We start from the raw sequence: 27,941 nt of genomic DNA on the forward strand, positions 1-27,941 counted from the left end.
AATCAATTATTGTTGTTTGGATTGAATGGAATTCCTCTGCACTGCACCCACTCCCACTCTCCGCACCTGGGGTAGGCTCTCTCCAGCCCCAGCTGTAAGCGGAGACAGCATCAGCATGAGTCAGGTCTGCTCTTGGCCTTTCTTGAAATCTGCCCGTCCAACCAAAGGCCAGGGTGGGGCAGTCTCCATGGGCCTCCACACACCTGATGACTACCTGATGACTGCCTGATCCCGGGAGGAAGAGAACAGCTCCCCACCGAGGTTTGGCAGGCTCTCGGAGCCCCGTTCTTCATTCATCATCCTGACATGTTGCCAGAGCTCTGGCAGGAGTGGAAAGAGGTGTCCCTCCCTCCAACTTTTCTCCCAACTTCCTCTCCCAGAGCTTACCCTCTTCCCTGACCCCTCTCATTCTCCAAGCGCCCTGAAGCCTGCCCAAGGAGAGGAAATGCATGGGCAGGACACACTACCAATGGCTGTATTCCATTTTCTCACCATGCTGTAGGGACATGGCCGGGCTGGGTCCCCACCTTACCGAGATCTTGGTGAAGATGTAGATGAACAGGTAGAGCACAGCCAGGATGATGGGGATCCTGTTGCCGCCAAAGCGTTTCCTTAGGTATTCTGGCATCGTGGTGACCTGGCGGCCAGAGTTGAGCTGTCACCACCCACCTGATTTGGGGCACATGGCCTCCCGGCACTGCCCCTTCCCCCTCCTCTCCCCCCTTCCTCGCCCAACTCAGCAGCACTGATGGTCTTCTTAATCATAGACTTAGGAGGGGAGAAGAAAATGGGGTTAGGAGGGTGGCTCACTAGTTAAGTGTCTGCCTTCGGCTCAGGTCAGGATCCCAGGGTCCTGGGATCGAGTCCCAAGTCAGGCTCCCTGCTCAGGGGGGAGTCTGCTTCTCCCTCTCCCCCTGCTTGTGCTCACTCTCTCTCTCTCCAATAAATAAAATCTTAAAAAAAAAAAAAGGAGGAGAAAATGGGGGCAGAGGGATGGGGTGTGGAGGAATTGAGGTTCTGTGCAGGGGGATATCTATCACTCCCATCCCAATTGTATTACCAATTACTCACTGTTTTTAGTCTTAAAATGACTTTTATTTGACAGAGCGAATGAGTGAGTTAGTTTAACGGATTGAGCCACCCAGGAGTCCCAGCTCCCACATTTTCCTATTAGAAGCAACCACAGCTACCATTTCAAGTCTCCCTGCCTCCTCTCAACCCCCAGCCCCCGAATTCCTTCCTCACTCCAGCAGATGACATTACCTTTCCTTGCCAGAGAAAGTGGCCGAGAATGTCTGGCTGCCCTACCTGGGAAATAACCTGCATCTCCACCGATCTTTACCCCTTTCCAGAGGAGGTGTTAATACATAATTATTGCTGCTTTGGCTCAGAGACCCTCGGTCCCAGCCCAGTGTTGGTATACCCCAGATATTTTGCCCACATGGGAGCTAGTCCCAGGTGGAGGTGGGAGCCCCCTGCCAGCCACCCACTAAGGCCCTGCTTATCTTACTCAGACTCCGTATTATCTCCAAGGTTATGCATCCATGTACCCTTGCCCTTTACACAGGATCACACTACATTTGGTACAACGTAATTTTTCAAATGATTCCTTTTATCATTCAGCAGGTCGCCCTACTTGTGTATTTCTTTAACTGCCTCAATAAAAGTGAAAATCAGGGACGCCTGGGTGGCTCAGTTGGTTGGACGACTGCCTTCGGCTCAGGTCATGATCCCGGAGTCCCGGGATCGAGTCCCGCATCGGGCTCCCAGCTCCATGGGGAGTCTGCTTCTCCCTCTGACCTTCTCCTCGCTCATGCTCTCTCTCTCACTGTCTCTCTCTCAAATGAATAAATAAAATCTTTAAAAAAAAAAAAATAAAAAAAATAAAAGTGAAAATCAGTTCTTGCATCATTAAAACCACGATGGGACAGTATGATCTTGCCTGTGTGGTAGGATCCCTAAAACAGAAGGAAGTCTAGGCAGGAGGACTGACGCAAAGCTGTTGGATCAGAAACAATTTTTTAAACTACTTTTTCAAAAAGTCTTAAAGCACCGTCGTTTGGGAACAAAAATGTTGATGTTTCACATCCACCAGAAATAACTCTGTTTGTACAGTTTTCTATGCAAAGGAAGAAAAGCAGTAACCTGTTATGGATTAAGTTTTAAGACACTGTGAGTCTCGTGTCTGTGTCTTGGCATTGAGAAAAAAAAAGTGTTTTTGAGCCCCTGTTGCTTCCAGCCTCTGAAAAGCCTGTGTGCATCTCCCTCATGGGGCAGCAGGTGGGAGCTGCTAAGGACAGGGCTCCCCGCTCTCACCTGGGCAGCGACCCTCACCATGTGGGGAGTTTCCAGGGACTGGCTAACGGATGTCCTCAGGGGGGAGGGAGGGAACCCAAGGGTGACCCTCCCAAAGGGTCTTCCCATCCCAGAGCACCCCAACTCACCTGACCAGCGATGTAGATGGGCAGGAAGATCCAGGCCAACATCAACACAGAGAACAGGCCCTGCCCGAGAAAACAGAGTCAGGCACATCGAGGTGCTGGTTTGGATTTCCCTCTGCACTTGGCGGTCACCTGGCCTGGCTCCGTCTCGGGTTCAGTAGCTCATCCTCCCTGGGCCATCGTATTTCCGTGTTGAAATGGGAGAAGGGGAGGAAGGAGGGAGCACGGAAATAGCAGCTTTTCCTGTGACTCCTCATTCAGTGTCCCCCGAAACCTCGTGTCATTCCCCCGCCACCCAGGGGTGGCCCTCCCTCGTTGATCCAGGATGGGCTTGCTAAGTGAACCCTATCATAGGGTACTGTGCGTAGGGTACTAAGTCGGCAGCACAAAACGAGTACTGTAAAAATGTTAGTCACTGAGGGGGTGCCTGGCTGGCTCAGTGGGTGGAGCGAGTCACTCTTGATCTCAGGGTGGTGAGTTCAAGCCCTACCCTGGGCGTGGAGACAATGTATAAATAAATAGATAGATAAATAAATAAATAAATAAATAAATAAAGCTTGTTTAAAAAAAATGTGTTAGTCGCTGTGAAGATGAAACGCTCTACTAAGAGTGCATGCCCGCCCCCTCAGTGAAAATCACACCCTGCGTGAACCCTGCTACCCAGGATAATGTGTCCTGTCTCTAGAGTCTCTGTGGGGTGGCAGGAAGGTCGAGAACCACGGAACCACACACTACATTTTGGTGATGCCAACTGGATCTAATACACAGATATACCCTCGGATCCCCGGAGACCTTCTATTTTCTACATCCACAAGGGAGAGGTTCTAAGCCCTCTTCTCCCACACATTGGTTTTTTGGGGTCCCAGTCTTCTGGGCCAGGATCAAGCAAACCCAGACAAGCCCAAAGCTTGCAGACCCAGCAGATTTTTTGCTGACCAGGTCTGCCTTTGGTGCTTGCTTGTTTTCTCATGAAGTACAGCTGTAGTTTTAAAAAGAACAGGGTAGGGGCGCCTGGGTGGCTTGGTTGGTTGAGCCTCCGACTCTTGGTTTCAGCTCAGGTCATGATCTCAGGGGGTCCAGGAATCGGGGCCCACCTTGGGCTCCACCCTCAGCAACGGAGACTACTTGGGATTCTCTCCTTCTGCCCCTCCCCATGCTCGTGCTCCCTCTCTCATGCTCTCTAAAATAAATAAATAAAATCTTTAACAAAAATAAATAAATGAAAGTACAGGGAATTCACATTGTCCCCCAGGACTCTGGTAGGCAAAGGGTGAGCTGTATGCCTGCTGATAAAATACTTACATTCAATTCATAAGCAGTGACCGAGAGGCCCACAGCAGCGCCTGACCCTGCCAGGCCAACGAAATGTCCACTTCCCACATTGCTAGCAAACAAGGATGCGCCCACCTGTGGACAGATGGACAAGTCAGATCTTAGAGTGATGGTCTTTGGTACCTTTTCCCCAGCCCTGGTTTTTCTCATGCTCCAGAGGGACTAAGACAGAAGAAGTGGAGAAGGCAGGGCCATTCCTAGCCTATGTGGCAACTTTTTCTTTCCTCAAATTAGAAAAAGAGTCTTCTTCCTCAAGACTCTTTTACTTCCATCTATCAGATACTGGCACAATAGATATGCATATTTTTGATGGCTAAAATATGAATTGTGTGTCAGAGGGTTGTGCAGTGCATGACATGAACAACTGTATGCAGTATCCCTGGGGAAAGGATGACAGGGTCTTGTGGAAGGTGCATCATGATGAGAATCAGAAAGCCTGTGTTCTATTCCAGTTCTGCTTCTAACTCAGCAAAGTAGATAGTCCTCTTTCTGGTAGAACAGTAAGTGGCCAAGCCTATACTCGATGACCCCAATCCCTGGTCTCAATGGACTGGACCAGACAGACTTGAGCACCTGGCCCGAGCCGGGTCAATTACATTTTCTCTTCTGGGAATCGAACTGGGACACCATCTCTGTTACTAAATCCTTGCTAGTTTCTCTCACTGAGGCCTGCATTCTCTTGCTTAAACATAGAGATAAGCCAGAGACAGAAAGCTGAAGATACCTTAGTACCAAACTGTGACTTTTTCTTTTATAAAGTCAAGAGGATTGACAGAGAATAGGAAAGGGAGTATATTCACACTATGTCATTTGGTGATATTTAATGCTGTGTCAGCAGGCAACTGAGAAATCTTTGGGCAACTGTTACTCATAATTCGGGGAACACTAGATTATAAGAGCTCCTTGAAGGTGAAGACTAGCTCACTGAGAAAGAGAGAGAGAAAGGGAGGGACGGAGGGGAGAGAGAGAAAATCCCAAGCAGGCTCCATGCCCAGTGAGGAGCCCGATGTGGCCTGATCTCTCAACCCTGAGATCACAACCTGAGCTGAAACTGAGCTGGACACTTAAGCAATCGAGTCACCCTGGGTGCCCCAGGGAGAAAATGTTTTGTAATGAATATTGGGTGGATTTGCAGTGAATGGCTTCACTGCAAATGGGAGATGTCCTCCCTCTTCTTAGTTCAAAGATTTCATCCTTATTTTAGGCGATTATAAGCAAACTATTATCCCGGACCACCTACCCAGGGCCCATGAAGTGTGCATACGAGTGCACATGTGTGTGCACGTATGTGTATATGTGCATGTATGCATGTTTGTATATGTGTTTGGCAATGCCCCTAAGTCTGCTTGAAAAGAAAGTACTGGGGCACCTGGGTGGCTAACCCAGTGGGTTAAAGCCTCTGCCTTCAGGGTCCTGGGATTGAGCCCCGCATCGGGCTCTCTGCTCCTCCTCTCTCTCTGCCTGCTTCTCTGCCTACTTGTGATCTCCGTCCATCAAATAAATAAATAAATAAAATATTTTTTAAAAAGTTGAGAAAAAAAAAGAAAATACTAATTCGACTACTGTGTTTGTCATTTGTGTCCTCAACATCTATTCTACCTTGTCTCAGTAATGGCCTCTAGCCCCTTCTCATTTCTCATCACATACGATTCGGCGGGAGGGGGGGAGGCTCCAGGCTCCCCCACCCCGCGCAGGCATTGACTGTGTGACCCAGGCTTAAGCCAATTAGCAGATCAAACTACCCTGGTCACAGTGACTGACATAGAGGTGGGCATGGGACCCAACCAGAGATGAGGTATCTTCCAGGGATGCTGCCATGGAGGCAGGTGCTCTTCCCACACTGGACTGAGCTTGAGAAGATGAAAGTCTGGAGCAGTGTCTGCCATCTTATTGCCATGAAGTCGACCCTGTTCGGGAATAATGCCTGTCCAGAAGGAGAGAGGTTGATATGGACAGATGGAAGGAAGAAAAGAAGGAAAAAAGGGATGGGCACGGGGAAGGAAACCAGGTCCTAGTGACATCACCTGAACCCCTGCCCTCAGCCATCCCTGAAACCAGCCTAATTAGATTTCTCCCTTGGGTGAGCTGATGAATTCTTTCTGTTCAAATACATTTGCAACGGAGCTAAGCCTTCTCTAGACCATGACTTCCACAAAACGTACAACCAGAGTCCTGCGAGACCAAAGCCTAACGGAACATCAGCCCTTGAAGAATCTTTGAGAAATGACTTTAATTGAACCAAAGATCACTTACTGGCCACCACACCATGTCCCCTCCAGCTAGGAAGTAGCCTTTCACCGTGTCTCTCTTGGTCTTCACCGTGGACTGAAACAGAGAAGAAGGTGGGAAATAATCAGAGGCATCCCAGAGCGCCTGAGCCATGGATTACCTGCTGCGAGTCCAGCAGGCCAGATTTGGACATCAAAGATAGTTTGGGGTTTTTTTAAACCCATGGTTTAAGAAGATTTTAATTTGAATGCTTTAGAAGAGATGTAAATTCTTCAGGCCATTGCAACCCCTGCCACTCCCTGCTCTGCATACTTATGGCTCAACTATGTGTTTGAGTTCTCAACCCTTGGTTTATCTAGGAGAGCTCATGATGGGTACCATTTACGAGTGTTCATAGGGACACAGTAGCTCAGCCTGCAGACACTACGCTAAATATTGTAGAGCATCATCTCATGGTAATTCCTACCATCTCCTATGAAGTTGGTGTCATTAAACCAATCTAACAGAAGAAGACACTGAGGCTCAGAACTTACCTATCAGAGGCTCCCAGTTACCTATCTCGTGCCATATTTCTAGATAGCAGGAGGGCTGGGAATTCAGACCCAGGTCTGAATGATTACAGACTCATATATCCTTTGGTCTGACAACCTTATCTGTTGTAGGAATTTATCCCACATTTTAGTTGCACACATCCAAAATAATGAGTGCACAAGATTTGCTGACTGCAACATAATTTGTAACAGTAAGAGACAGGAAGCAGTCCAAATGGCCCTCTATCCAAATGATACAGTACAAGTATCTTATGGAATCCTGTACAACTTTTCAGAAGGTGAGGAAGCATCTATGTGCTGATATGAAAAGACATCCAAGGGACCATGATAGGTGAAAAATAGCAAGGTAAAAAAAAAACTGTGTATAATAAGTTACTTCCTATTTAAGAAAGAGGTAAATATAACGATAATATTTGCTTGGATTTCCAGAAGGAAACTCAAACTAATGTGCAAACAAGTTAATAAAAGTAGTTACCAGGGGCGCCTGGGTGGCTCAGTGGATTAAAGACTCTGCCTTCGGCTCAGGTCATGATCCCAGAGTCCTGGGATCGATCCCTGCATCGGGCTCTCTGCTCAGCAGGGAGCCTGCTTCCTCCTCTCTCTCTCTGCCTGCCTCTCTGCCTGCTTGTGATCTCTTTCTCTGTCAAATAAATAAATAAAGTCTTAAAAAAAAAAAAACCAAAACAGTAGTTACCTGTGGAGGGAAAGGCAGTAGTGAGACTTTTCACTGTACGTCATTTCAAGTTGCTTTTAATTTTGAACCATGAAGCTTAATTGTCTTTAAAACAAAACGAAACAAAACCCTCACTTAAAAGAGAAAGAAAGAACATGGCCTTCAAAGTGAAGGAAATACGGATTCTAACTGCAGCTCTGCTAACTTACTAAAATATAAGGAACTTAGATTTTTGAGCCTCAGTTTCCTTACCTATAAAATGGGTACAGTAGTAGTGTCTTCTTTGTAGACATCTGTGCAAGTACATGGGGTAACACAAATGTAAGTGCCTAAGACAGCACCTGACATATGATCCACACTCAAGTCCATTTTTACAAGCATAAAGTTCAGATTACTTGATGACCTTAGGCGAATTTCTTCCCCTGTCTCCCCGGGTCTGGCTTACCCATAGTCCCACAGCCAGGACAAAGAGGAAGTACAGAACAAGCACTGCGATGTCACCTGGCTCCAGGTTCCTCTGGGGAAAAGCCTCCAGGGGATCGGACTGGGTGGGCTGAGGGCTGCTGGAGCTGCTCTCCATGGTTCTGAGCAAATGTTCAATCCTGTGGGAAGTGCAAATGCCTGTCAGATGCCAGAACCAGAGTGCTTTTCTCACCCGCTCCACAGCTGCCTCCTCGGAGCACCCAGACAAGAGGACAACCATGGAGGGATGTGTGTGGGGACACGTCCCGCAAGAAGGCAGAGCCACCTACCCATCTGTCTGTCCATCTGCTCACTCATTCATTCAGCAAATTCAGTGAAGTCACTTCAAATCACCCGCTGATAGTTTAGCCATTCAGCCAATTGGCAAAATATTAAAAAGAATAAACAGTGTGAGAAGCACAGATGGTTTCCCTCTCCAGGAGTGTGAGTAAAGCAAGACACCTGAGTTACTCCCCATTTCTGAGGAACCTCCGCTGGGTGTAGGTCAAGCTGACAACTTTGTCTGAGGGTCAGCTAGACACTATGACCTTATTCCTTTGAATGTTGGATGGCCCATGAAAGTGCACATAGTGATATATGTAGCATCTCCTGCACGCTGGGCATCATTCTAAGTGTTTAATATTAGTGAGCACTACTGTCATGGTCCCCATTTTACAGATGGTAAACCTGAGGCACAGGGAAGTTAAGTTACCTGCTTAAGGTAAGACAGGTCCAGTGGCAGAGCTGGGATTTGAAGGCAAATGATCTTGCTCCAGAATCCATACTTCGAACAACTATCCTAAGCTGTTACCCAGTATCCTGCACTTGTGTGCAATTTAAGGGATTTCTGTGGTGGGCAGATAAATGTCCCCTTCAAGGATGTGTCATTCTAATCCCCAGACCCTGTGAATATGTTACGTTACATGGCCAGAGGACAGCTGAATTTGCAGATTTTTCCTGGATTATCTGAGCGAGCCCAATGCAACCACAAGAGTCCTTAAAAGTGAAGGGAAATCAGAAGAGAGAGAACCGGAGATGACAGTGTGAGAAGGATTTGGCCAAATGTTGCTGGCTTTGAAGATGGAAAAATAGGGACCACAAACCAGGGAACTCAGGTGGCTTCGAGAAGCTGGAAACACAAATTAATGCATTCCACCCTTAGAGTATCGAAAAAGAATTCAGCCCAGCTGTCACCTTGATGTCAGCCCAGTGAGACCCACTTCGAACTTCAACTTGCAGAACCCTAAGATAATAACTGTTGGGTCCTTTGGATCCAAAGGAACGAGACTGAGACAAAGTGAAAGTTATGCAAAGCCTTATTCTATGCCAAGCATTAGAAGTCAAACTGACTGGCCAGGGCCGCCTCCGAAGAGAGTGACCACCTCTTGGTCTTACAGGCTAGTTTTACAGGGCACAACAGCAGACATCTACATATGTGGCTTTGGCTGATTGGATGTTTCCACCTGTCTGGCCTTGTTTTAGGTGTGTGTTTTAGTAACAGTTACCTGGAACTGATATCAGTAACTGTTGAGGCATTTATTAAACAAAATGGCCTTGTTTTAGGTATGTGTTTTAGCAACGGTTACTTGGAACTGGTATCAGTAACTGCTGAGGCATTTATTAAACAACAAATGGCTACCTAGGCAACATGGATTCACTATGGCTAAGTAGGCCCAGACAGGTCCTAGGGGTTTAACAGGTTTTAACGAGGAATCGGCCCCAACAATAACCCTGTGTTGTTTCAAGTTGCTACACTGCTGGTAACTGGCAACTAATAAAATTTCAAAGAGTGATTTTTTGACCATGAGTGATTTGGGCATTGACTTATTCCTGTGTTAATGTGTGACTCCACTCTGGGGGTTTGGGAATGAAAAGACTCAGACCCTGACCTCTCCGATGGGCAGCCCAGTAATGGGGAAACTCACTCATGAGATAACAGCACAATGGTGTTCCATATAGGGGAGGTGCTTAGTGGCAGATGTGTTCAGGATTTGAGCTTAGAAGCCACAGAGCTGGCCCCACCACAGAGAAGTCCTGAGAACCGGGACAAGTTCTCTAAATGGGCAGTGAGAGTGTGTACTGAGGGACTGTGGTGAGCTCATGCCTACGAAGGGCTAGGTGCACCGCTTACACAGTCGTGCCCCATAAATTCTGGCCATTATTATTATGACGATTAATAGGATTTTCTACAAGATGCAGTGGGTGACAATAAGGACCACCTCATTGTCAATGGAGAGATCCAAACAGGAGCATATAAACTGGGTTTTGAAGAACGAGTCAGTGTTTCTGAAGCAGGGCCTGGGGACATTCCAGGCAAAGACAACAGCATCTACACACTGAGGTGTGAACGAGCATGCCACAGTTAAGAAACCACCAGATTCTGGGGTGCCTGGTGGCTCTGTCAGTTAGGCGTCCGACCCCTGATTTTCACTCAGGTCATGTGCTGGGTTTGAGCCCTGCATTGGGCTCCCTGCTCAGCAGGGGTTCTGCTTCTCCCTCTGCCCCTCCTCCCACTCATTCTCTCAATCTCTCTCTCTCAAATAAATAAATAAAATCTTCCCCCAAAATTAAATAAATAAGTAGGGACCCCTGGGTGGCTCAGTCATTAAGCCTCTGCCTTCAGCTCAGGTTGAGATCCCAGGGTCCTGGGTTGGGGGGGCTTCAGCCCAGGCTTGTTCATCCCACACTCCCTCTACTTGTGTTCCCTCTCTCTCTCTCTGCCAATTAAATAAATAAATAAAATCTTTTAAAAATTTAAGTAAGTAAGTAAGTAAATAAATAAATTTTTAAAAGTCAATGTTCTAACTCCAAGAGAAATAAAAGGAAAGCAATTAATGATAAAATGATGAATGCATCAACACGCAACATCCGTGGGCAGACCCTAAGAGGCCGTCAGACATTTGCACCTAAATGCTGAATAAGTTTTGATTTTAAGAGAAATAAGAAAGTCAGAAGCCACTTTACTCCCCAAGCTCAGAATAAAAAGTAAATCTGTGAAGGAACAGCAGCACAGAAACTCAGTTGAACAACATGGGGGGGAGGGGCGCTGACCCCCAGTGCAACCAAAAATCCACAGGTAGCTTTTGAGCCCCCCAAATTTCAGTACAAACAGCCTACTGCTGACCAGGAGCCTTACCAATAATGGTTGATTAATGCATATTTTGTATATGTACTATATACTGTACTCTTACAATAAAGATAGAGAAAAAATAAAATATTAAAAAAATAAGAGAAAATAGATTTCTAATACTGCACTGTATTTATCAAGAAAAAAAAATCCAAGTGTTAAGTGGACCCATGCAGTTCAAACCCATATCGTTCAAGTGTATTGTTCGAGTGTATATACACCAAAATGCTTAAATTTGTAAGCATACTTTATGATTCCATTATTTTTTAAGGAGGCTCCAGGTCCAATGGGGGGCTTGAACTCACGACCCTGAGATCAAGAGCCAGATGCTCTACTGACTGAGCCAGCCAGGTGCCCCTACGATTTTAAATGTTATAAAAAAGTCCAGGGTGCCTGGGTGGCTCAGTGGGTTAAACACCTGCCTTCAGCTCAGGTCATGATCCCAGGGGGCTGGGACTGAGCCCCGCATTAGGCTCCCTGGTCAGCAGGGAGTCTGCTTTTCCCTCTGTCCCTCCCCCCATAGTGCGCTCTCAAATAAATAAATCTAAAAAAAAGAAGTTCAAGAAATTACCACGATATGCCATCTTTTAAAGACCAAGCACTCTAAAAAATATTTGAGACAATGTTGTGAAAATAAAAGCAGGCACATTCTTTGCTTTAAAAATTTTGTTTAAAAAAGCCAACATATTGTTTTTCATGTATACTGGAGGTAGGTTCTAGTCTCAGTTATAAGCATGCTGTTCACCCACACGAAGTTCTGGCAGACTATTCTGAAAGTTCATGTTGCATGGGGCAGCTCCACATATTTCGGGGAGTCTAGCATCTCTGGCCTCCGTGGTACCCCCAAATCATGGTCACAACCCAAAGTGCTCCCATACGTGTTCACTGCATCTCCCGACAGGCAGCAATGTGTCTGCTGTACACCTGCGCTCTAGGATAAGGGACCAGGGAGTCATGTGCTCAGATAGGGGTAGGGGAGGCTTGTGCAGAAGCAAGAAGCGGGGGAGGAAGGTCACTGTGTAATGACTCAGACTTGAGATGAAGTAGAGAGAGGGGCGAGAGAGGGTCCAAGAAGTAATTTGAGGTTAAAATCAATAGGGTCTGGTGATTAGTTGATAGGGTAATAAGGACGGGGGAGTGCTTTCACGCTTCTGATCAGAGCTGCCCACAGACAGAACAGCCTGATTACCTGCGCAGGATGGTCCTTGTTTCTAGAGTAAATTCCCTCAGCTTCAAAACTACTGACGCTTTGGGCCGGATAAGCTATCCGGATAAGCCGGGGGGGAAGGCTATTCTGTGCATTGTCGGCAGTTTGAACCACCTCGCTGCTATGCCCTAATGAGGCAGCTGGAAGTTCACTTAGACGAGATGCCTCGGGGGTGGGGGTGCTCCAGGATCCTACGTTCCCTTCCCATGCCAAGGCTTGCTCTAGACTTCTCCCAGGGGCTGCCCCTTGCTTTGTTGTGTTGGAAGCCTTCTCAGGGCTGCTCAGACCTTGGAAGTGGTGGCCCTCTCCCGGGAAGGAAGGACCCAAGCAACCAGGGATCCACTGCACCAATAGAGAGGAAGAGGGAGGGAGAGAGGGAAGACAGCCCCGACTGGGCTCGCCCACTCAGACACCTACTGTGCCCTAATGTGGGAGGAAGGAAGCATCAGAAGCCAGGATTCCCCTCACCCCTCAGTCTAGATTTCATGACCATTGTCATTTGTGAAATGCGATAATAACATGCTCTGGACGAACCCAACTAAACTGGACACCTGCAAAGCCTTTGTGCAAGGAAGTGGGAAGGAGGCTGCAATGTCTAGGGTGGGAACAGAAGCCCATAAAGGAAAGGGGAGCCTGGGTGGCGCAGTCCGTTTAGTGTCTGACTCTTGGTTTTGGCTCAGGTCATGATTCTGGGGTCAAGAGATCAAGCCCTGCGAAAGGCTCAGCACTCCATGCACAGTCTGCTTGAAATTCTCTCTCTCTCTCTCTCGCCTTCAGCCTCTTTCCCACTCATACTCTCTGAAATAAAATCTTTAAAAATAATAATAATTAAGGAGGGAGAGGCACATTCTGGAGGCTTGGGGAGAAGGGGGATAGATGGTCTGTTAGGTTATCTCAGGGGTAAAATCCCTATCAGGTAGTGTGACTGTACATCACAGGTGAGGCGAGGAACTTGTGGCTCTGGGAGGTTTATCATCATGTCCAAAGTCAGGACTTGAACCCACAACTCTACAGTTTCACAGCCTGTGTTTTTAAACACTTCAACCTCCAGCTTCCAAATCTAGGGGTTTTGGGGAAGGTGACGGCTAGGAGCTTGGCAAGCAGTTCAAGGTAGAGACTGATTGCTGAACTGGGTGGTGGAGTAGATTGTTCTAGAACCACCAGGTTTGAAAGGGAGGCAGGAGGGGCGGGCACTGGGATGATCGTGGGACCAGGCCCTCCCCCAGCTGCCCCTTGCAGGCCTCTGCCCGCCAGGCACCGAGGGTGGTGGGAGCGGATAAACAACTTATTCATCTCAGCCCTGGGCAGGCTGGCACTGACTCCAGGCTCTTCCTGAGTCCCAGGGAGGTGGGGGCCTTGCCAAGGGCCGGGAGGGCCTGGCCCTTCTGCATGGCAGGAACAGGAACAGGGACCAGAGAAGCTGGGAACCCCAGTGCTGCTGCTTCGGCCACAGGCTCACAGGCTAATGCACCTTCTTGGCAAACCCGTAAGCACTGTGCAAGTGTGGGGCATGGGACCCGCTTCACAGCTGCTCTCTTACTGCATCTGGTCAGCCCCGCCAGGCAGACATGGTACAGGTGCGAAAGGGAAGCATGAAGACGTGGAAGTTTGGGTCCTACCCCCCTTGCCTCTAGGGCACAGGAAATGGCAGAGGTGGGATTTGAACCCAGGCCCTCAAATGCAGGAGCTAGCATTACCCAATACTGGCTGCTCTATCCTTATCCCCTTCCTTCTTTTCATCTCTTCTCCTCTTTCCCTTCTTCCTTCCATCCTTCTGTTTTTTTCCACGCATTTATGAGGCACCAGCCGGGTGCCAGGCTCTGTGCTAGACAGAGAGGACGGAGCTGTGAGCCAGGCAGCCACGGTGCCCATCCTGGTGGGTTCCTCTGCCAGCCCCTTGCAGCCCTGTGCACGAGAGACCTTTGCACTGCTCCAGGATGGCCAGGCTGGGTGGGCTCCAGCTTCACCTCCTGTGAGGGACCCTCTGTGTGGGGGGGCTGGGTTAAGGGGAGTGCGGCTTTGGACAAAGCCGGCGTTGTGACATTGGCTTTGTTCGCGAGAACACCCTGGCCTCACAGTCACCGATAGGCCAGAGAACAAAGGAAGCCCAGCACCCAGGGACGGCTGCTCACCCTTTGCGTTGTAGCCCTTACATAATTTGCCATAGCAGATGTGGAAATTTTCCACACCCCAGTGGGAGGACAAGACTGGGCGAGGTGGTCGCAGGTAGGGTTGCAGGCCATTTGGTTCTGTAGGTTGTGCGTGCGTCCACAGACAGGGGGTGGGTTCCAACATGATTCTTTAACTTTTGTGGGTCTTGAAACATTTCATCACAAAAGAAAAGAAACAGAACAAATTTTACAGCACACAAAAAAATCTACATATATTAAATACATTCCAAGACACTAAATAATCTGGGAAGTATTTTGTCAGGACGTAGGCATTATTTGCCCAAGAATGTCAAACACATCAGTGGGGACAGAGAATGAGCAAGAGACAGTAGGGGAGAGGCACTGCAGGGACCAGAGATGACAGCTCACTATAAGACTTTTTTTTTTTTTTTTTAAGATCTTATTTATTTATTTATTTATTTACTTGTCACAGAGAGCAAGAGCGAGCACACAAGCAGGCAGAGTGGCAGGCAGAGGCAGAGAGAGAAGGAGGCTCCCTGCCAAGCAAGAAGCCCGATGCGGGGCTTGATCCCAGGACCCTGGGATCATGACCTGAGCCGAAGGCAGCGGCTTAACTGACTGAGCCACCCAGGTGTCCCACTACAAGTTTTAATTATAGACAAAAACTCCCTGGAAAAGAGATGCGCTCTGTGAAAATGTAAAGATGTAAGAATTGCATTGCCCGGTTCAAATCCGAGCTCTACCTCTTACTAGCTCCGTGATACTGGGCCAAGAAGCTCTCCGAGGCTCAGTTTCCCCATCTATAAAATGCGGACAGAGTAGCACCTGGGTGGCTCGGTCAGTTAAGCATCTGACTCTTGTCCTCAGCTCAGGTCTTCATCTCAGAGGGGTGAGTTCAAACCCCGAGTTAAAGAAAGCCTCTACTTGGGGCATAGGTGCCTCATTTGGTTAAGTATCTGTCTTCAGCTCAGGTCATGATCTCAGGGTCCCGAGATCGAGTCCCCTTTGGGCTCCTTGCTCGGTGGGAGTCTGCTTCTCCCCCTGCCTCTGCCCTTCCCCTGCTTGTGTCCTCTCTCTCTCTCCCTCTCTCTCTGACAAATTAACAAAACTCTTAAAAAAAATTAAAAAGCCCCTACTTAAAAAAAAAATGGAGACAGTAATCAGACCTGTCACAGGTTTGATAAGAGCATTAGGCAAGTTCATTATATAACATGATTAGGCCTAGAATACTTGGGTCTGTCTCTGTCCCTGTTACACACACACACACACACACACACACACGCAGGCCTGGACTTTGTGGTCCAGCAGATCCTGACCACCTATGTGTGTGTGTGAATCTCATTTTAAATGCACAGCACCCCAAGAGGTCAGCTCTTGGATTAACCCCATTGAACAGGTGAGGAAAACCAAGCCGAGGCCCCGGGACCCAAGGTCACAGTGCTGGTAAATGACTGAACCCAGGTCCAGCCCAGGCTTAACCCCTGAGCTCAAAACCACCGCTTGGCACGTGGACCTTTGGCAGGGAAAATTCCAGGGGTGACACCCTTCAGTGATGATCTTGTCTCGTGATTTCCTAGAGAACAGAGCATCCAAATGACAACACGGCCTTTCCAATGAAACGCGTCCGACTCAGAGACCATGCTCACACAGGGCCACATCGCCTACCCTGACGCTCACATGGGTCACTTGAGAGCCTAAAGTCATGCATTCACTCATTGACTCATCCGTCAATGGCCCGTGAGCACCTGTCATGTGCCTGAGGACAGCAGCGGCCACAGCACGCCAACACAGCATGAAAGCACTTACAGTGTCTCTTTCTCAACTCCCAGAATCTAACGGCCCCTAATTCATTCCTTCTACTCCCCCGGCAGCGCTGAACCCATGCATTTTCCCTCACCTTTCCTTCCAGAGCTTTCATCTATCCTAGCGCAAGCAAGGACCTTCCACCTTCCCTCCTTCCAATCTGCCCCTCACAGCGCGGCCAGAGGGATCTTGGACCATAAACCAGACACAGTCATCAACAGATGAGCGCAGCCACTGACCAGCTCTTCTGTGGCCCACCCTCCCTGCACACTGGCCCTCTTCCTTAGCTGTGACTTCTGGCCTCAGGGTCTTTGCTATTCTGTTCCCCTGCCAGGAACGCTCTTCCTTGTGGCCTCGGCTTGACCAGCTCCTCCACGTCCCTCAGATTTCATCCTGCTGTCCCATTCCCAGAAGAGCTTTCCCTAGCCTCAATCTAAATTGGGTGCTTAAGCGATCTGCTGTCACAGCAAACAGGACATTTCCTCACTGTCAATCAAACGCCATATCTCATTTGTACAGGTCATTGCTGCCCCTGCCTGCAACACCAGAGGCTCTTTGAAGGCAGGGACTGTGTATGTCTTACTCACTTGGTGTCTCTGAAGCCGGCTTTCAGAGCTTTTACTATATACCCCTGCATGTTGTGGCCCCTCTTCTCCAAGGTGCTATCCCCAGGACCTGGGGAGGGCACCTCGCTCCTGTGTGTCCCCAGAATCGTCCAGCCAAACACTGTCAGAAAAACCAGACCTTGTGCGTCAGCTCGTGGCTGGGAGGGTTGGGTCTCAGCTTTGCCACTCATGATTTGTGCAAACTCAGGTATGGTTCTTAATGGCTCTCCATTGGTCTGTGAGTTCAGGTGGCTGTGTCCTCAGGGGTAACTGTCCGGCAAGGCCAGGCCCAGGAAGGGAAGTCCTCTGCACATGCCCAGCACATTTCAGTGAAACTCAAATTTGCACTGTATCGCTCCAACCTCCTGTTGTTTAAAGAGATATTTCCACCCGCACTTCTCTTTGGGGCCTTGGGAGACACCATGCCTGTAGGCTGGGCTGGGCTGGGCTGGGCTATGCTGGGCTAGGCTGGGCTGGGCTGGGCTGCAGTTTATAATCTCCTTTAACAGATAAGAATCTGAGACTACCTGAGCTGAGTGTCTAAACTTGGGATGCGGAATAACAGGGACCTGTGCCTGGTGTCACCGGTCGTCCCCACCCCACTCACCCGCAAAAGCACTCCACTCGCCTGGTATGGGATGAGCCTTCTCCAAGGAGAGGAGCTATGCCTCTCCCAGCTAGAGTCCTCTAGGCCACGGCAGCCTCCTGTTCCCACACCAACCTCCCCAGTTTGGAGAATGCCTGTCAGGTTGGGCCTGGTGCAGGCAGGGAATCTTACCTTCCTCCAGAGGCCAGGCTTACCTGCCTGGGGGCCCGTCCGTGGCTCCTGAGGCAAGGGTGGCTGCAAGAATGGGGGACACCTGGGCTCCTCTCCCCTCACAGCCAGAGCTTGAGAGGACAGTGGCCACCCTCTCCTGCACCGCCTACAGCTGAGAGCCTCCTTGCGGGTCAAACTCCAAATTCCAGCCTCACTGCAGTGGGGAATCAGAGGAAGAGAATGATCTTCCCAAGCAAAGGAGAGGCTGGGCCCAGCCCTGAACCCTTGAACTTGAACTCCGAGCAGGCCTGTGTGGGGAGGATGGCGTGCCTGGAGCTCCGCCCCTGCAGTCTTGGGCCCTCACCTGGAGGGGGGTCCATTGCAGGGAGGGGTAGGGGAGCCACAGGAGCCCTGCACTGTCCTGCTTCACTCCCCCACTCCCCCACTGGCCCGCCTCCATGCTGGGGACAGGCGGGCTTGGGACGGGCTGGGGAAAGGGGGAGGAGAGAGGCTGGCCGGGGAGGCAGGGGACAGTGGAAAAATCCCAGGAGGGCCCTTGCAGCCACAGCCCCACCACCGCAGCCACAGGGACAGTGCCCACACTTTGTTCAGCCTCTTTTCGCGGGCGCACTCCAGACGAAGGCAGGGAAAAGAAAAGACAGGCATCTGGAGCCCTGGAGAGCTGTCAGGAGTGATCAAGCCACGGCCAGGGCCCCAAGACACCAGGAGAGGCAATGTAAGACAGCAGAAGGCTTTCACAGGGGCATTCAAAAAATAAAAAATTTAAAAATGGGTACTAACATTTACAAACCAGGAGATTTGAAACAAGGCTCTGATTTCCCACATTCATAAGACATTCTTAAGATCTGGCCACACCAGGTCCACATAGTCACAAGACAGCCACTGGCTAGAGCAGAGTCGTGGCCCCCCTCTGTTGCCACAGACCCCACCTCCAGCCGACCTGTCTCTGTCAGGAGCCCCAACCGGGCCCTGGGAGCGCCCCCCGCCCCCCACCGTGTGCAGTGTGATTCAGAGAGGCTGACTGCATACCAGGCTTCCTCCAAGGGCTTGCTTTCCGATCTTTGCTCACTTGATCTTTGCAATGAACCTTTGACAGGTGTCTATCTCCCTTTGACTGATGAGGAAGGAGAGGTAAAGGCAGTAACAGGGGCGAGTTGGAAGATAGGTAGGAAGGAGATAGGGTCCCCGTCCTAGGAGAAAACCACCCTTAAATGGAAAAAGGCCCCCATCCTCTTCTAGGCTTTCTAGAAAGGGAATGGCCTGGGGCATCCTAACCCAAGCCCTAGGGGTTACCTCGACAGCCGGTGAGATATTTAAACAAAGAGCTTGATCTGAGGACAGGAGGCTGTCATGCCTTAGGGCAGGTATGGCCAGGGTGGTGGCTGCCCTCTTAGTCCTGAGGCTAGGAAACACTGCCCCAGAAGGAGCCCTCCACCCTTTCCCGGGTGAACTACCTGATAAGTAGATAAGCACGTGGACATAAATTGGTGATTGGGTGACAGGTGTGTGGCAGGTGAATCACATTAAACAGCCCGCCCACAACCTCCTAAAAACCCCTAGACTGAGGAACTCCAATGGCAACCCTCTGGGGTCCTCTCCCACTTCAGGAGCTTCGTGCTATCGCCCAATAACCTTTGCTTTGTTGCCCACCACTCTTTGGTCTACCGCTTCACTCTTCAAAGAGGGGTGACCAAGAATCCCAGGCACCGAAGGAAAAGAAATCCTGAAACAGCGGGCCAGTAATGGGGCGCCTGGGTGGCTTAGTCAGTTAAGCGTCTGACTCTTAATTTCAGCTCAGGTCATGAGCTCAGGGTCGTGAGATCGATCCCTGCCTGGGTCAGGCTCTGTGCTCAGCGTGGAATCTGCTTGAGATTCTCTCTTTCCCTCTGCCTTTTCCCCTTCCCACCCTGTTCACAAGCAAAGGCACCCTTGTCTCTCTCAAATAAAACATTTTTTTAAAAAAAGAGGCCAGTAACTCGCCCGGGGTCACCCAGCCAACAGCAACATTTGCACCTGAACCCAGAGTCTTACAGGAGTAGGGGAGAAGAGGTATGTCTTGGAGGAACAGGCTTACAGAGGGGACAGCTAGGATTGGAAGAGGGGGACAGACAGAAGACCAGGGAACAGATGGCCTGTACCTGTGATCTGGGCTCACAGGCCACAATACCAGGAAGGCGGTGGGTACTGCGGAAGGCGCATTCCTCCCCTAGCCTGGGGCCCAGCCCTGACCACTTGGGCATGCGTTGGGGGCCACAGGCATGTTTCAGGTTTCCAGTTCTTATGGAGGAGGCATGTGAGTGAGCTGGGCTGTGACCCACTGGAGAGCATGTGTCCCAGCCAACATGGAGAGTCATGACCCAGCTCTAATGTGGAGAACCCAGGCCCAATGGGCGGAGGCCATCTGGTTGTTCTAAAAAAGTAAGTCCATAATTTTGTATAGGACATGCTGTTCATCTGTGTGGGCCACACTGGCTCATCCTCTCTGACCGTTTCCCTGGCTTTGTACCCTCTCTCGGTGCTGTGAAGACCAGGAAAGGACATTGGTACAACCAGTTGGGAGGACTTTTTGAAGGTTTCTTACCTCCAAGGTGAACACACGTTACTCTATGGCTCAGCAATTCCCCTCTCAGGTGTTTATCTGGAGAAATGAAAAGAGATGTTCCCATTTGTCCACAAATCTACATAAGTGGTCTTGCTCATGAGAGGCCCAGGGTTCATCCATGGGTGAAGGGATGAAGAAGACTGGGTTGGGGTTCCAGAGGGACAAGCTACCGACAGGCACTGCCCTGGACGGACCTCAGAAGCTGAGACAGACCTGAAGAATACACATACCTTATGATTCTGGAGTGGGGGCGCAGGGGTGTGGCTCCCCCACCTACATTGAACACATCGGGTTCAGCCGCTAGCCACTGACAGAATCCAAAGGCAGAGGAACCTCCTCCAAAGTGCTGACAATACTTCCAGGTTTATAGAAGGAAATGTGAGACAAAGGTGGGCAGTGAAGGTCAGGTCATCAGTGTCTGAGGGTCAAACACCTGCGGGGTCTTGCTGACTCAGGGAAGTCCTTACTGCCGGAGGGGGTTTTTTCAGGTTGGACCCAAGATGGTTTCCCTGTCCAGGCTTTTGCCTGAGTTAAGAGATAAGCTGGAAGATTTTATTTTTTTGACAGAGAGAGCAGAAGCAGAGGGAGTGGCAGGCAGGGGGAGAAGCAGACTTCCTACGGAGCAGAGAACCCAATGTGGGGCTTGATTCCAGGACCCTAAGATCATGACCCAAGCCAAAGGCAGCTGCTTAAAATGACGGAGCCACCCAGGCGCCCAAGAACTTAATGAATTAGAAAGTTTGAGGTCAGAATGGAGGTTGTTGAAGTCCTCTTTTGATTCCATTTCTATGAGGTTCAAGAACTGGAAAAATGGGGTGCGTGGGCGGGTGGCTCAGTTGGTTAAGCATCTGCCTTCAGCTCAGGTCATGATCCTGGGGTCCTGAGACTGAGTCCCACATGGGGGGGGGGTCCCTGCTCTGCAGGGAGCCTGCTTCTCCCTTTGCCTCTGCTTCCCCCCCTGCTTATACGTGCTCTCTCACAAATATATAAAATCTTTAAAAAAAAGAAAAAAAAGTACAGAAAGGATGAATAAATGCTGATAGAAGCTGGAGGGTGGGAGTGAGTCAGGAAATGACTGGAAAGGGGGCACCTCCTGGAACAATGGCGATTTCTGTATTTTTGCTTAGGTGGGAATTTTATGGGCATCTACTACAACTGTTCAGACACACAAAGATAAGAACCAAATTAAAACAGTAGCAAGTTTTATACAATTAAATGACAAAGGGTTATAGAAATACCATAATAAATATGACAGTTTAACTTGGGGAGAGGATCTGTACATTTGACTGCATGTGAATTATACCTAAAAAAAAAACAAGGGGTGCCTGGGTGGCTCAGTGGGTTAAAGCCTCTGCCTTCGGCTCAGGTCATGATCCCAGGGTCCTGGGATCGAGTCCCACATCAGGCTCTCTGCTCAGCAGGGAGCCTGCTTCCTCCTCTCTCTCTGCCTGCCTCTCTGCCTACTTGTGATCTCTGTCTGTCAAATAAATAAATAAAATCTATAAAAAATAAAAAATAAACTTAAAAAATTAAAAAAAAAAAAGAGAGGGGGGGGCACCTGGGTGGCTCAGTCAGTTAAGTGTCTGCCCTCAGCTCAGATCATGATCTCAGGGTCCTGGAATCGAGTCTGGCATCGGGCTCCTGCTCGGTGGAGAGTCTGCTTCTCCCTCTGTTCCCCATTCCCCCAGATCCTGCTTGCACATGCGCTCTCTCCCTCTCAAATGAATAAAATCTTAAAAAAAAAAAAAAGCATAAAAACAGGAGAGAATGTACCAACAAGGAGTTGTGCAAATGCAGTCCACGCTTCCCCGGTGGTAGACGCTGTGGTCCTCGCCCAGGTATTCCCTCCCAGGAGCTAGTCCCAGCCTACTATCTCCACTGGAGAATGCAGTCCCAATATCACCAAAGTGCCCGATTTTTTCAGAGAAATCCCAAAGTAAATCTGGGTTTTATGTGAAGCCTCCTGATGTATAAACTTTGGCAAGTAATTTGATATTAAACAAAAAAAGTTAAAAGATTGTCCTTTGTAACCCTGTGTGATACTGATGTTGTGATTTATAATAAATGTGATCTTCATCACATTTATAATAAATGTGATCTCCATCAAAGATATGTGGTCTTCATTTGTCTTCATTTCTGCCACAGAACTTCCAAAAGCCCTCAGAATTTTGGGGGCAGATAAGAGAAAGTAAGGTGACTTTTGTTATGTTAATGAGGTGACTTTTGGACCCACTCAGAAGGGGGTCCAAACCCTCCCCACCCTGGAGTTAAACCCTGAGGGTTAGCGGCCTGCTTCACATTTAGTTGTCACTGAGAATCTCAAACCTTTTTCTTTATGAGGGATCCAACAAGGAAAAATTGTACATTTTTTCCTCTTCTCTCTATCTCTTTCTTTCTTTCCTTTTTTTTTGTTTTGTTGTTCTCCAGGTCACAGTTCTCAAAAACCTGGGTGGCTTTCCATTTGCCAGTGGTTTCACGACAGTGCGGGGAGTGGGGGGGACTCTCCGAGTTGGGGGGGACTCTTGGTCTGTGTTCTGGTATAAAGAAAGTGCCCACATTCTCTACTTGGAAAGAGGAGGGCCTCTTCATTTTACTGAGCTATTTTATCGGGAAGGCTGAATGAGATAATACCTATAATGTTCTTAAAGATTTATTTATGTATCTGAGGGAGAGAGTGCATGTGCAGCGGGGGGCTGGGGGGAGCAGAGGGAGAGAGGAAGCCCACTTCCCTGAGTATAGAGCCGATTCCAGGACCCTGAGATCACAACCTGAGCTGAAACCAAGAGTCCCACCCTTAACCAACTGAACCACCCAGGTACTCCTATAATGTTCTTTACACTACTAAGATGTCACCTTTCTTTTTTTTTCTCATTATTTCCTGAACTCTGGTGGAGTTTTCCAGAAGATGTCACCATGGACTGAATGCTGGAGCGGATGTGAGAATCCAGCTGTCTCCTATTAAACCAGACATTCCAGAGCTTTGCAAATATGTGGAACAATGTCACCCTTCTCACTAAATCTTTCAGGAAGAGGGTGGCTTTTCATTACCAAAACAAAACAAAACAAAACAAACCCATTATTTATTTAACATGCAATGGATTTGCTATTGTTACTTTTAAATAATTAATGCATGTTTTAAGTTGCTTCCTCATTTAAATGTCTAATTCTGTAAGTTGCTGTAGCTAGAACCCACATAAAGGGGAGCTCTTCGGGGTTCTTGTAAATGAGTCCAAAGACCAGAAAGTCTGAGATTTGTGGGACGAGTCTATGCATGGAGGAAACTCTTGTGAACTCTCTGTTTAAGCCCAAACCCATGCAAGGTGTGAAAAGGTGTGTCCTGTTGCAAGAAGTCCTCCTTGGAAAGCCCATTGGTGTGATGTGAGGGTCCCTGTGGAGTGTTTGTAACTGCACAGACCTAGCTGCTCTGCATGGAGTGGACTGTTAATGAATAAACAAGCCTCTAGTTAACTTAATTGTTAAACGCTTTAACAACAGGTCATTCACAGCAGAGAGGTTGACGTTTGGAGTGTCACTCTGACACATCTGGAGATTATCAGAGTGGAACAGCACCCCGTGAAAGCCGGCTTGACCAGAACCGCCAGAAGCCCAAGCCCGGGTTCTAAGAGACAGTTGTGTGGTCAGCCCATTGTTCCCGGTGCTGTGGGAATTTTGGTGCAGGGCCAGCTGTATGTCCCTGGGGGCATGGGCTCTCCCTTGCATATCTGGACACATTCTTTTCAACTAAACTTTTTGTCATATTCATAAAATTCAGAGTTAACTTTCAGGAGATCACTGTCAGAATTAAGTGGACCCTCCTTGATAATTATAGTCGCTATTTATTGCTAAACTGCCAGACAGACCTATTTCTTCATAGGGCTGGACTGTATTTTTAGTTCATTTCTATCCAGGAATGTAAAACAGTACCCAAATAGGGGAAGTCATATGGATGATAAGGATCATCACCACCTACATTATTCTCCTCCTGCCAAAGAACTGCTCTAGCTGGAAGGAACTGTTCATTTCACTCATTCAGCTTGTACTGAATGCTTGCCACAATGCCACACACAGGGCTAGGGCCAGGAGATAGCAGAGCCCCGACTCTCACTCCAGCCTGGAAACTTGTTAACTGTTTATCATTTAATATCATCTAATTCAGTGGTTCCCAACCAGGGTGATTTTATGTCCAAGGCATATCTGGCAATGTCTAAGGATACCTTTGGTCGCAGTGAGGGAAATACTATTGGCGTCTACTGAGTCGAGGCCAGGGATGCTTCTAGGCATTCTGCGATGCACAGAAAAGCTTCCACAACAAGAATTATCCAGCCCAGAATGCCAAGACTATACCTACTGGGACACTTGATCTAACTTCATCTCCCCATTTTCCAGAAGGAGAAACTGGGGCCAATGTCAGTGATATACCCAAGATCATCAGTTCCTGGTCAGGGTCTAGATGTCCTGTTCCATTCTATGTGCAAGAGATCTTCAGTTTCCCTTTTTTGAACTGAAATTGAGGACTAATTCTTCCATGTTTATCTCTTCCTCAAAACAATGAGTTCTGCAGTGGCATCCTGGTGGAAAGCAGCTTTAGACAGCAATGGAAAAGCATTCACCTTTGATCTACATGTTTCACTGCAAGAGATGGACTCTAGACTGAGTGACACAGGTGCCTTGGCATGATTGCATATGGCTTCTGATTTTATTTGAAAGGAAGGATGCTGTGAAGAAAAGCATGGACTCAAGAAGTTCCATTTATTCTTTCTTTTTCTTATTCATTCACAGAATCAACAATAGCATATTGACCTCCTACCGTGTGTCAACCACCGGGCTAGACACCGGATGCATAAGGATGAATAAAAAGTATGTGTTCTCTCCTCTCAACAGCCTGCGGTAAACAGGAGACACACACATAAACAAGGCGTTACAGCGTGTTGAGAGAGAAGCACTAGAGGTGGCAAGTGCAGGATGGAATAGGCATGTGCCAGTCAGAGCTGCAGGCTGCAAGCAACAGAAACCAATTTTGGCTTATTTAAGCAGGAAAGAAATTTGCTGGACATATCCCCGGGAGCTCACTGAAGCACCAGAGAGCCCAAAGAACAAGGCTCAGAAAACAGGCAGAAAGAGGCTCAGTGCAGCTAGTACCCCAGTCTCAAAATGACCATGGTGAACACTCTGCAGCCCTGCTGACCACTGGCCATCTCAGTTAAACAGCACTACCCCAGCTCTGACGCTGTAAGCTGCACTGGATTCCTCTTCTCCCATGGCCCTAGAGCCAGCAGCTATGACAGGATGGCTTCTCTCACTCTTTGCCTTGCCAGATCCCAAAGCAGTCTTTGGATTCACTTATTCTATTTTTTGTTCAGCTTTTTGTTTTTTTAATTAAGTTCTGTTAGCCCATATAGTACATCATTATCTTTTCATGTAGTGTTCAATGATTCATTAGTTGAGTAAAACACCCACTGTTCATCACAACACATGCCCCCCTTAGTACCCATCACCCCATGACCCCATCTCCCTACCCAACTCCGATCCCAAACCCTCAGTTTGTTTCCCGGGGTCCAAAGATTCAGTTATTCTAGATCCCTCACCCTCAGTCTAGCTGTAAGGCATGCTGGGAAACTGAGCATCTCACCTGGTGAGTTTCTACAGTTGGAGACCCACTTTGTCTCCCACCACCAAAACTCCTACAGTAAGGGGAAGTCCTCTTTCCTGGTTTTGCTCAAAAGTCACCTTCACAGTGAGACCACTCTATTTAAAACTCTAATACCTCCTTCCCCTAGCATTTGTCCTCACCCTCCCATGCTATATTTTCCCCCCAATGGCTCTTACCACCATTTCATACACTGTATGTGTATTTATTTATATGCTCGTTTATCTCTCCCTACCCAAATGTGAGCTCCAGAAGGAAGGGCGTGCATCTGCTTTATTCACTGCTGTGTCCCCAATGCCAAGAACGGTGCGTGGAACACAGCAGGCTCTCAGTAAACACTGTCAAACAAACGAATGAATGGATGAACGAACGAATGAACAAATTCTCCAAACACGAGGAGATCAAAGATCCTGAGAATCCAAACTTTCAACAAATTCTCACTATAAAAAGCCTCTGGAAGACACAGAACATAACGTAGCCTGGAAATAAATCAGACAGAGCTCCCTAAGGGAAAGGATACTTGAGCTGAGTCTTCAGAAAAGGCAATAAAGACAAATCAAAATTAGGAAAGACCGAAGCAGTTAGGTGGGATTCTGAGAATGTGGTGTTCTATGTTTTACACAATTGTGGATGCTCCCTAGCAAAGCTCCCTGCATCTTTTCTGTATGGAAGAGGCCCTCGTTTGGACCAGAGCAGCATCAGGATATCCATCAAAGGAGAAATGGACAAATAAATGGGGCACATCCATACAATGGAACCCCACTCGAGGAACAAAGTACTGACAGGTGTCAACACGATGAATTCGGAAAACACTACACTAGGTGAAAGAAACCAGTCATAAAAGGTCACATACCAAATGATTTCAGTTATTTGAAATATCCCAAATAGGCAATCCACAGAAACAGAACGTAGATGATGGCTTGCTAGGAACTGGAGAGAAGGGCCATGGGGAGAAAACTGCTTAATGAGCACAGGGTTTCTTGTCAAAAATGTTCTAGAGCCAGTTAGAGGTGATGGTCACACAACCCTGTGAATGTACTAAATGCCACTGAATTAGTCACTTTATTTTTTCATTAATTACTTTTCATTCCAGTGTAGTGAACATGCAGCCCTCTATTAGTTCCAGGTGTACAGCACAGTGATTCAACAGTTCTGTACATCACTCGCTGCTGCCCACGGTAAGTGTCCTCTTAATCCCCTTCAGCTGTTTCTCCCATCCTCCCAGCCACATTTTGCTGCTGCTGTATTGTACTAAGATCGCACAGTCCAGTGTGGGAGCCACTAGCACATGGGGCTGCCGAGCGCTCCACATGTGGTTCGTTCAAGCCACAGATATGGCATCAGTGTCAAATACACACTGGAGTTCAATGGTGTAGTATGACCAACTGATGCAAAATATCTCATTAATACTTTCATACTGATTACGTGTTCAAATGCCAATATTGTGAATAAACTCAGTTAAGGAAAACAATAATAAATAAATAAATACTTCAAAAAGTAAATTTCATCCATTTTATTATACTGTGTTTGGGCGGTACAGGAAAATTTTAAATTACACATGAGGCTCAAATCATTATTTCTCCAGGGCAGGGTCAGTTGAAGGTCTAAGCAGGTCATTGGATGGAGGCAGGGGAATGGTCAGAGCTTCTCTGAATTCCGGGAGTCCTTCTTGTCCATAGTGGGCAGGTCAGACTGAGCACAGAATTAAGTGGGGGTCACTGCAGAGGAACAAGGACAGAAGAGCAGGTGGGTGAATGGAGGACAGGAGAGCATCACGCTTGCTGAGAACTGGAGTTCCCAGGACCAAGAGGATGCAGCAAGCCAGACCTGAAGTGCTGGAGACCTGTGCTCTTCTCCCTTACGGTGTCCCAAAGGAGGCACCCCTTGGATGGGGTGAAACTTGAATCCCAGGTGTGATGACCAAGAATGAGACTTTCAAGGCCACAAGGAGGTCCTTATCTGATCCACAGCTCCACTGAGCCACTGCACACAGCACTTCCCACAATGGACAGCTGAGGACCACACCCCTGCTGGCACCAACAGGAGCTCGAAGATTTGATACCGTCTCATTGTGGGGCAGGCAGCCCAATGAGGACAGACAGTGCCCATCCCACCAGTCATGGGAGTGGGGGCTCAGAGCCAGATTTCATTTCACTTAGGAAAATGAAGAAATGTGAAGTTTTCTGGACCCTAACATTGTGAAGCAAATTCATGCCTGTGTCACACATAATCTGTGGCTAAGTTCGCAAGTCTTCAAATATTCAGAGTATCGGAAGCAGAAGGTCCATGTGCTTTTCTGCATCTGGCTGCCTCCAGGTCTTCACTCCCATAGCCTCCACTCGAAGCACCAGG

General features: G+C 48.3%; 2 protein-coding genes across 5 annotated transcripts in view; both read right to left on the reverse strand.

Annotated features, from left to right (window-relative positions):
* SLC5A11 (solute carrier family 5 member 11) overlaps positions 1 to 17,738 on the reverse strand; it is a 41,684-nt gene extending 23,946 nt beyond the window's left edge. For 2 of the 4 annotated variants that reach the window (XM_032326920.1, XM_032326923.1), the window contains exons 1-6: positions 17,341 to 17,421; positions 7,672 to 7,828; positions 6,027 to 6,098; positions 3,744 to 3,848; positions 2,445 to 2,504; positions 533 to 637 (exon numbers count right to left, since the gene is read on the reverse strand). In XM_032326920.1, the coding sequence (XP_032182811.1) occupies positions 533 to 637; positions 2,445 to 2,504; positions 3,744 to 3,848; positions 6,027 to 6,098; positions 7,672 to 7,806 (477 nt within the window). In that variant the 5' untranslated portion in view covers positions 7,807 to 7,828; positions 17,341 to 17,421. Of the gene's footprint in view, positions 1 to 532; positions 638 to 2,444; positions 2,505 to 3,743; positions 3,849 to 6,026; positions 6,099 to 7,671; positions 7,829 to 17,340; positions 17,472 to 17,683 lie in introns of those variants that run through there. The other 2 variants (XM_032326922.1, XM_032326921.1) reach the window with 2 other exon arrangements.
* Positions 1 to 27,941, reverse strand: part of LOC116580553 (thyroid receptor-interacting protein 11-like) — a 302,056-nt gene that overhangs the window by 111,800 nt on the left and 162,315 nt on the right. The window lies entirely within an intron of this gene.

The sequence above is a fragment of the Mustela erminea genome, chromosome 20 (assembly GCF_009829155.1).
Source record: "Mustela erminea isolate mMusErm1 chromosome 20, mMusErm1.Pri, whole genome shotgun sequence".
NCBI classification, from domain to species: Eukaryota; Metazoa; Chordata; class Mammalia; order Carnivora; family Mustelidae; genus Mustela; species Mustela erminea.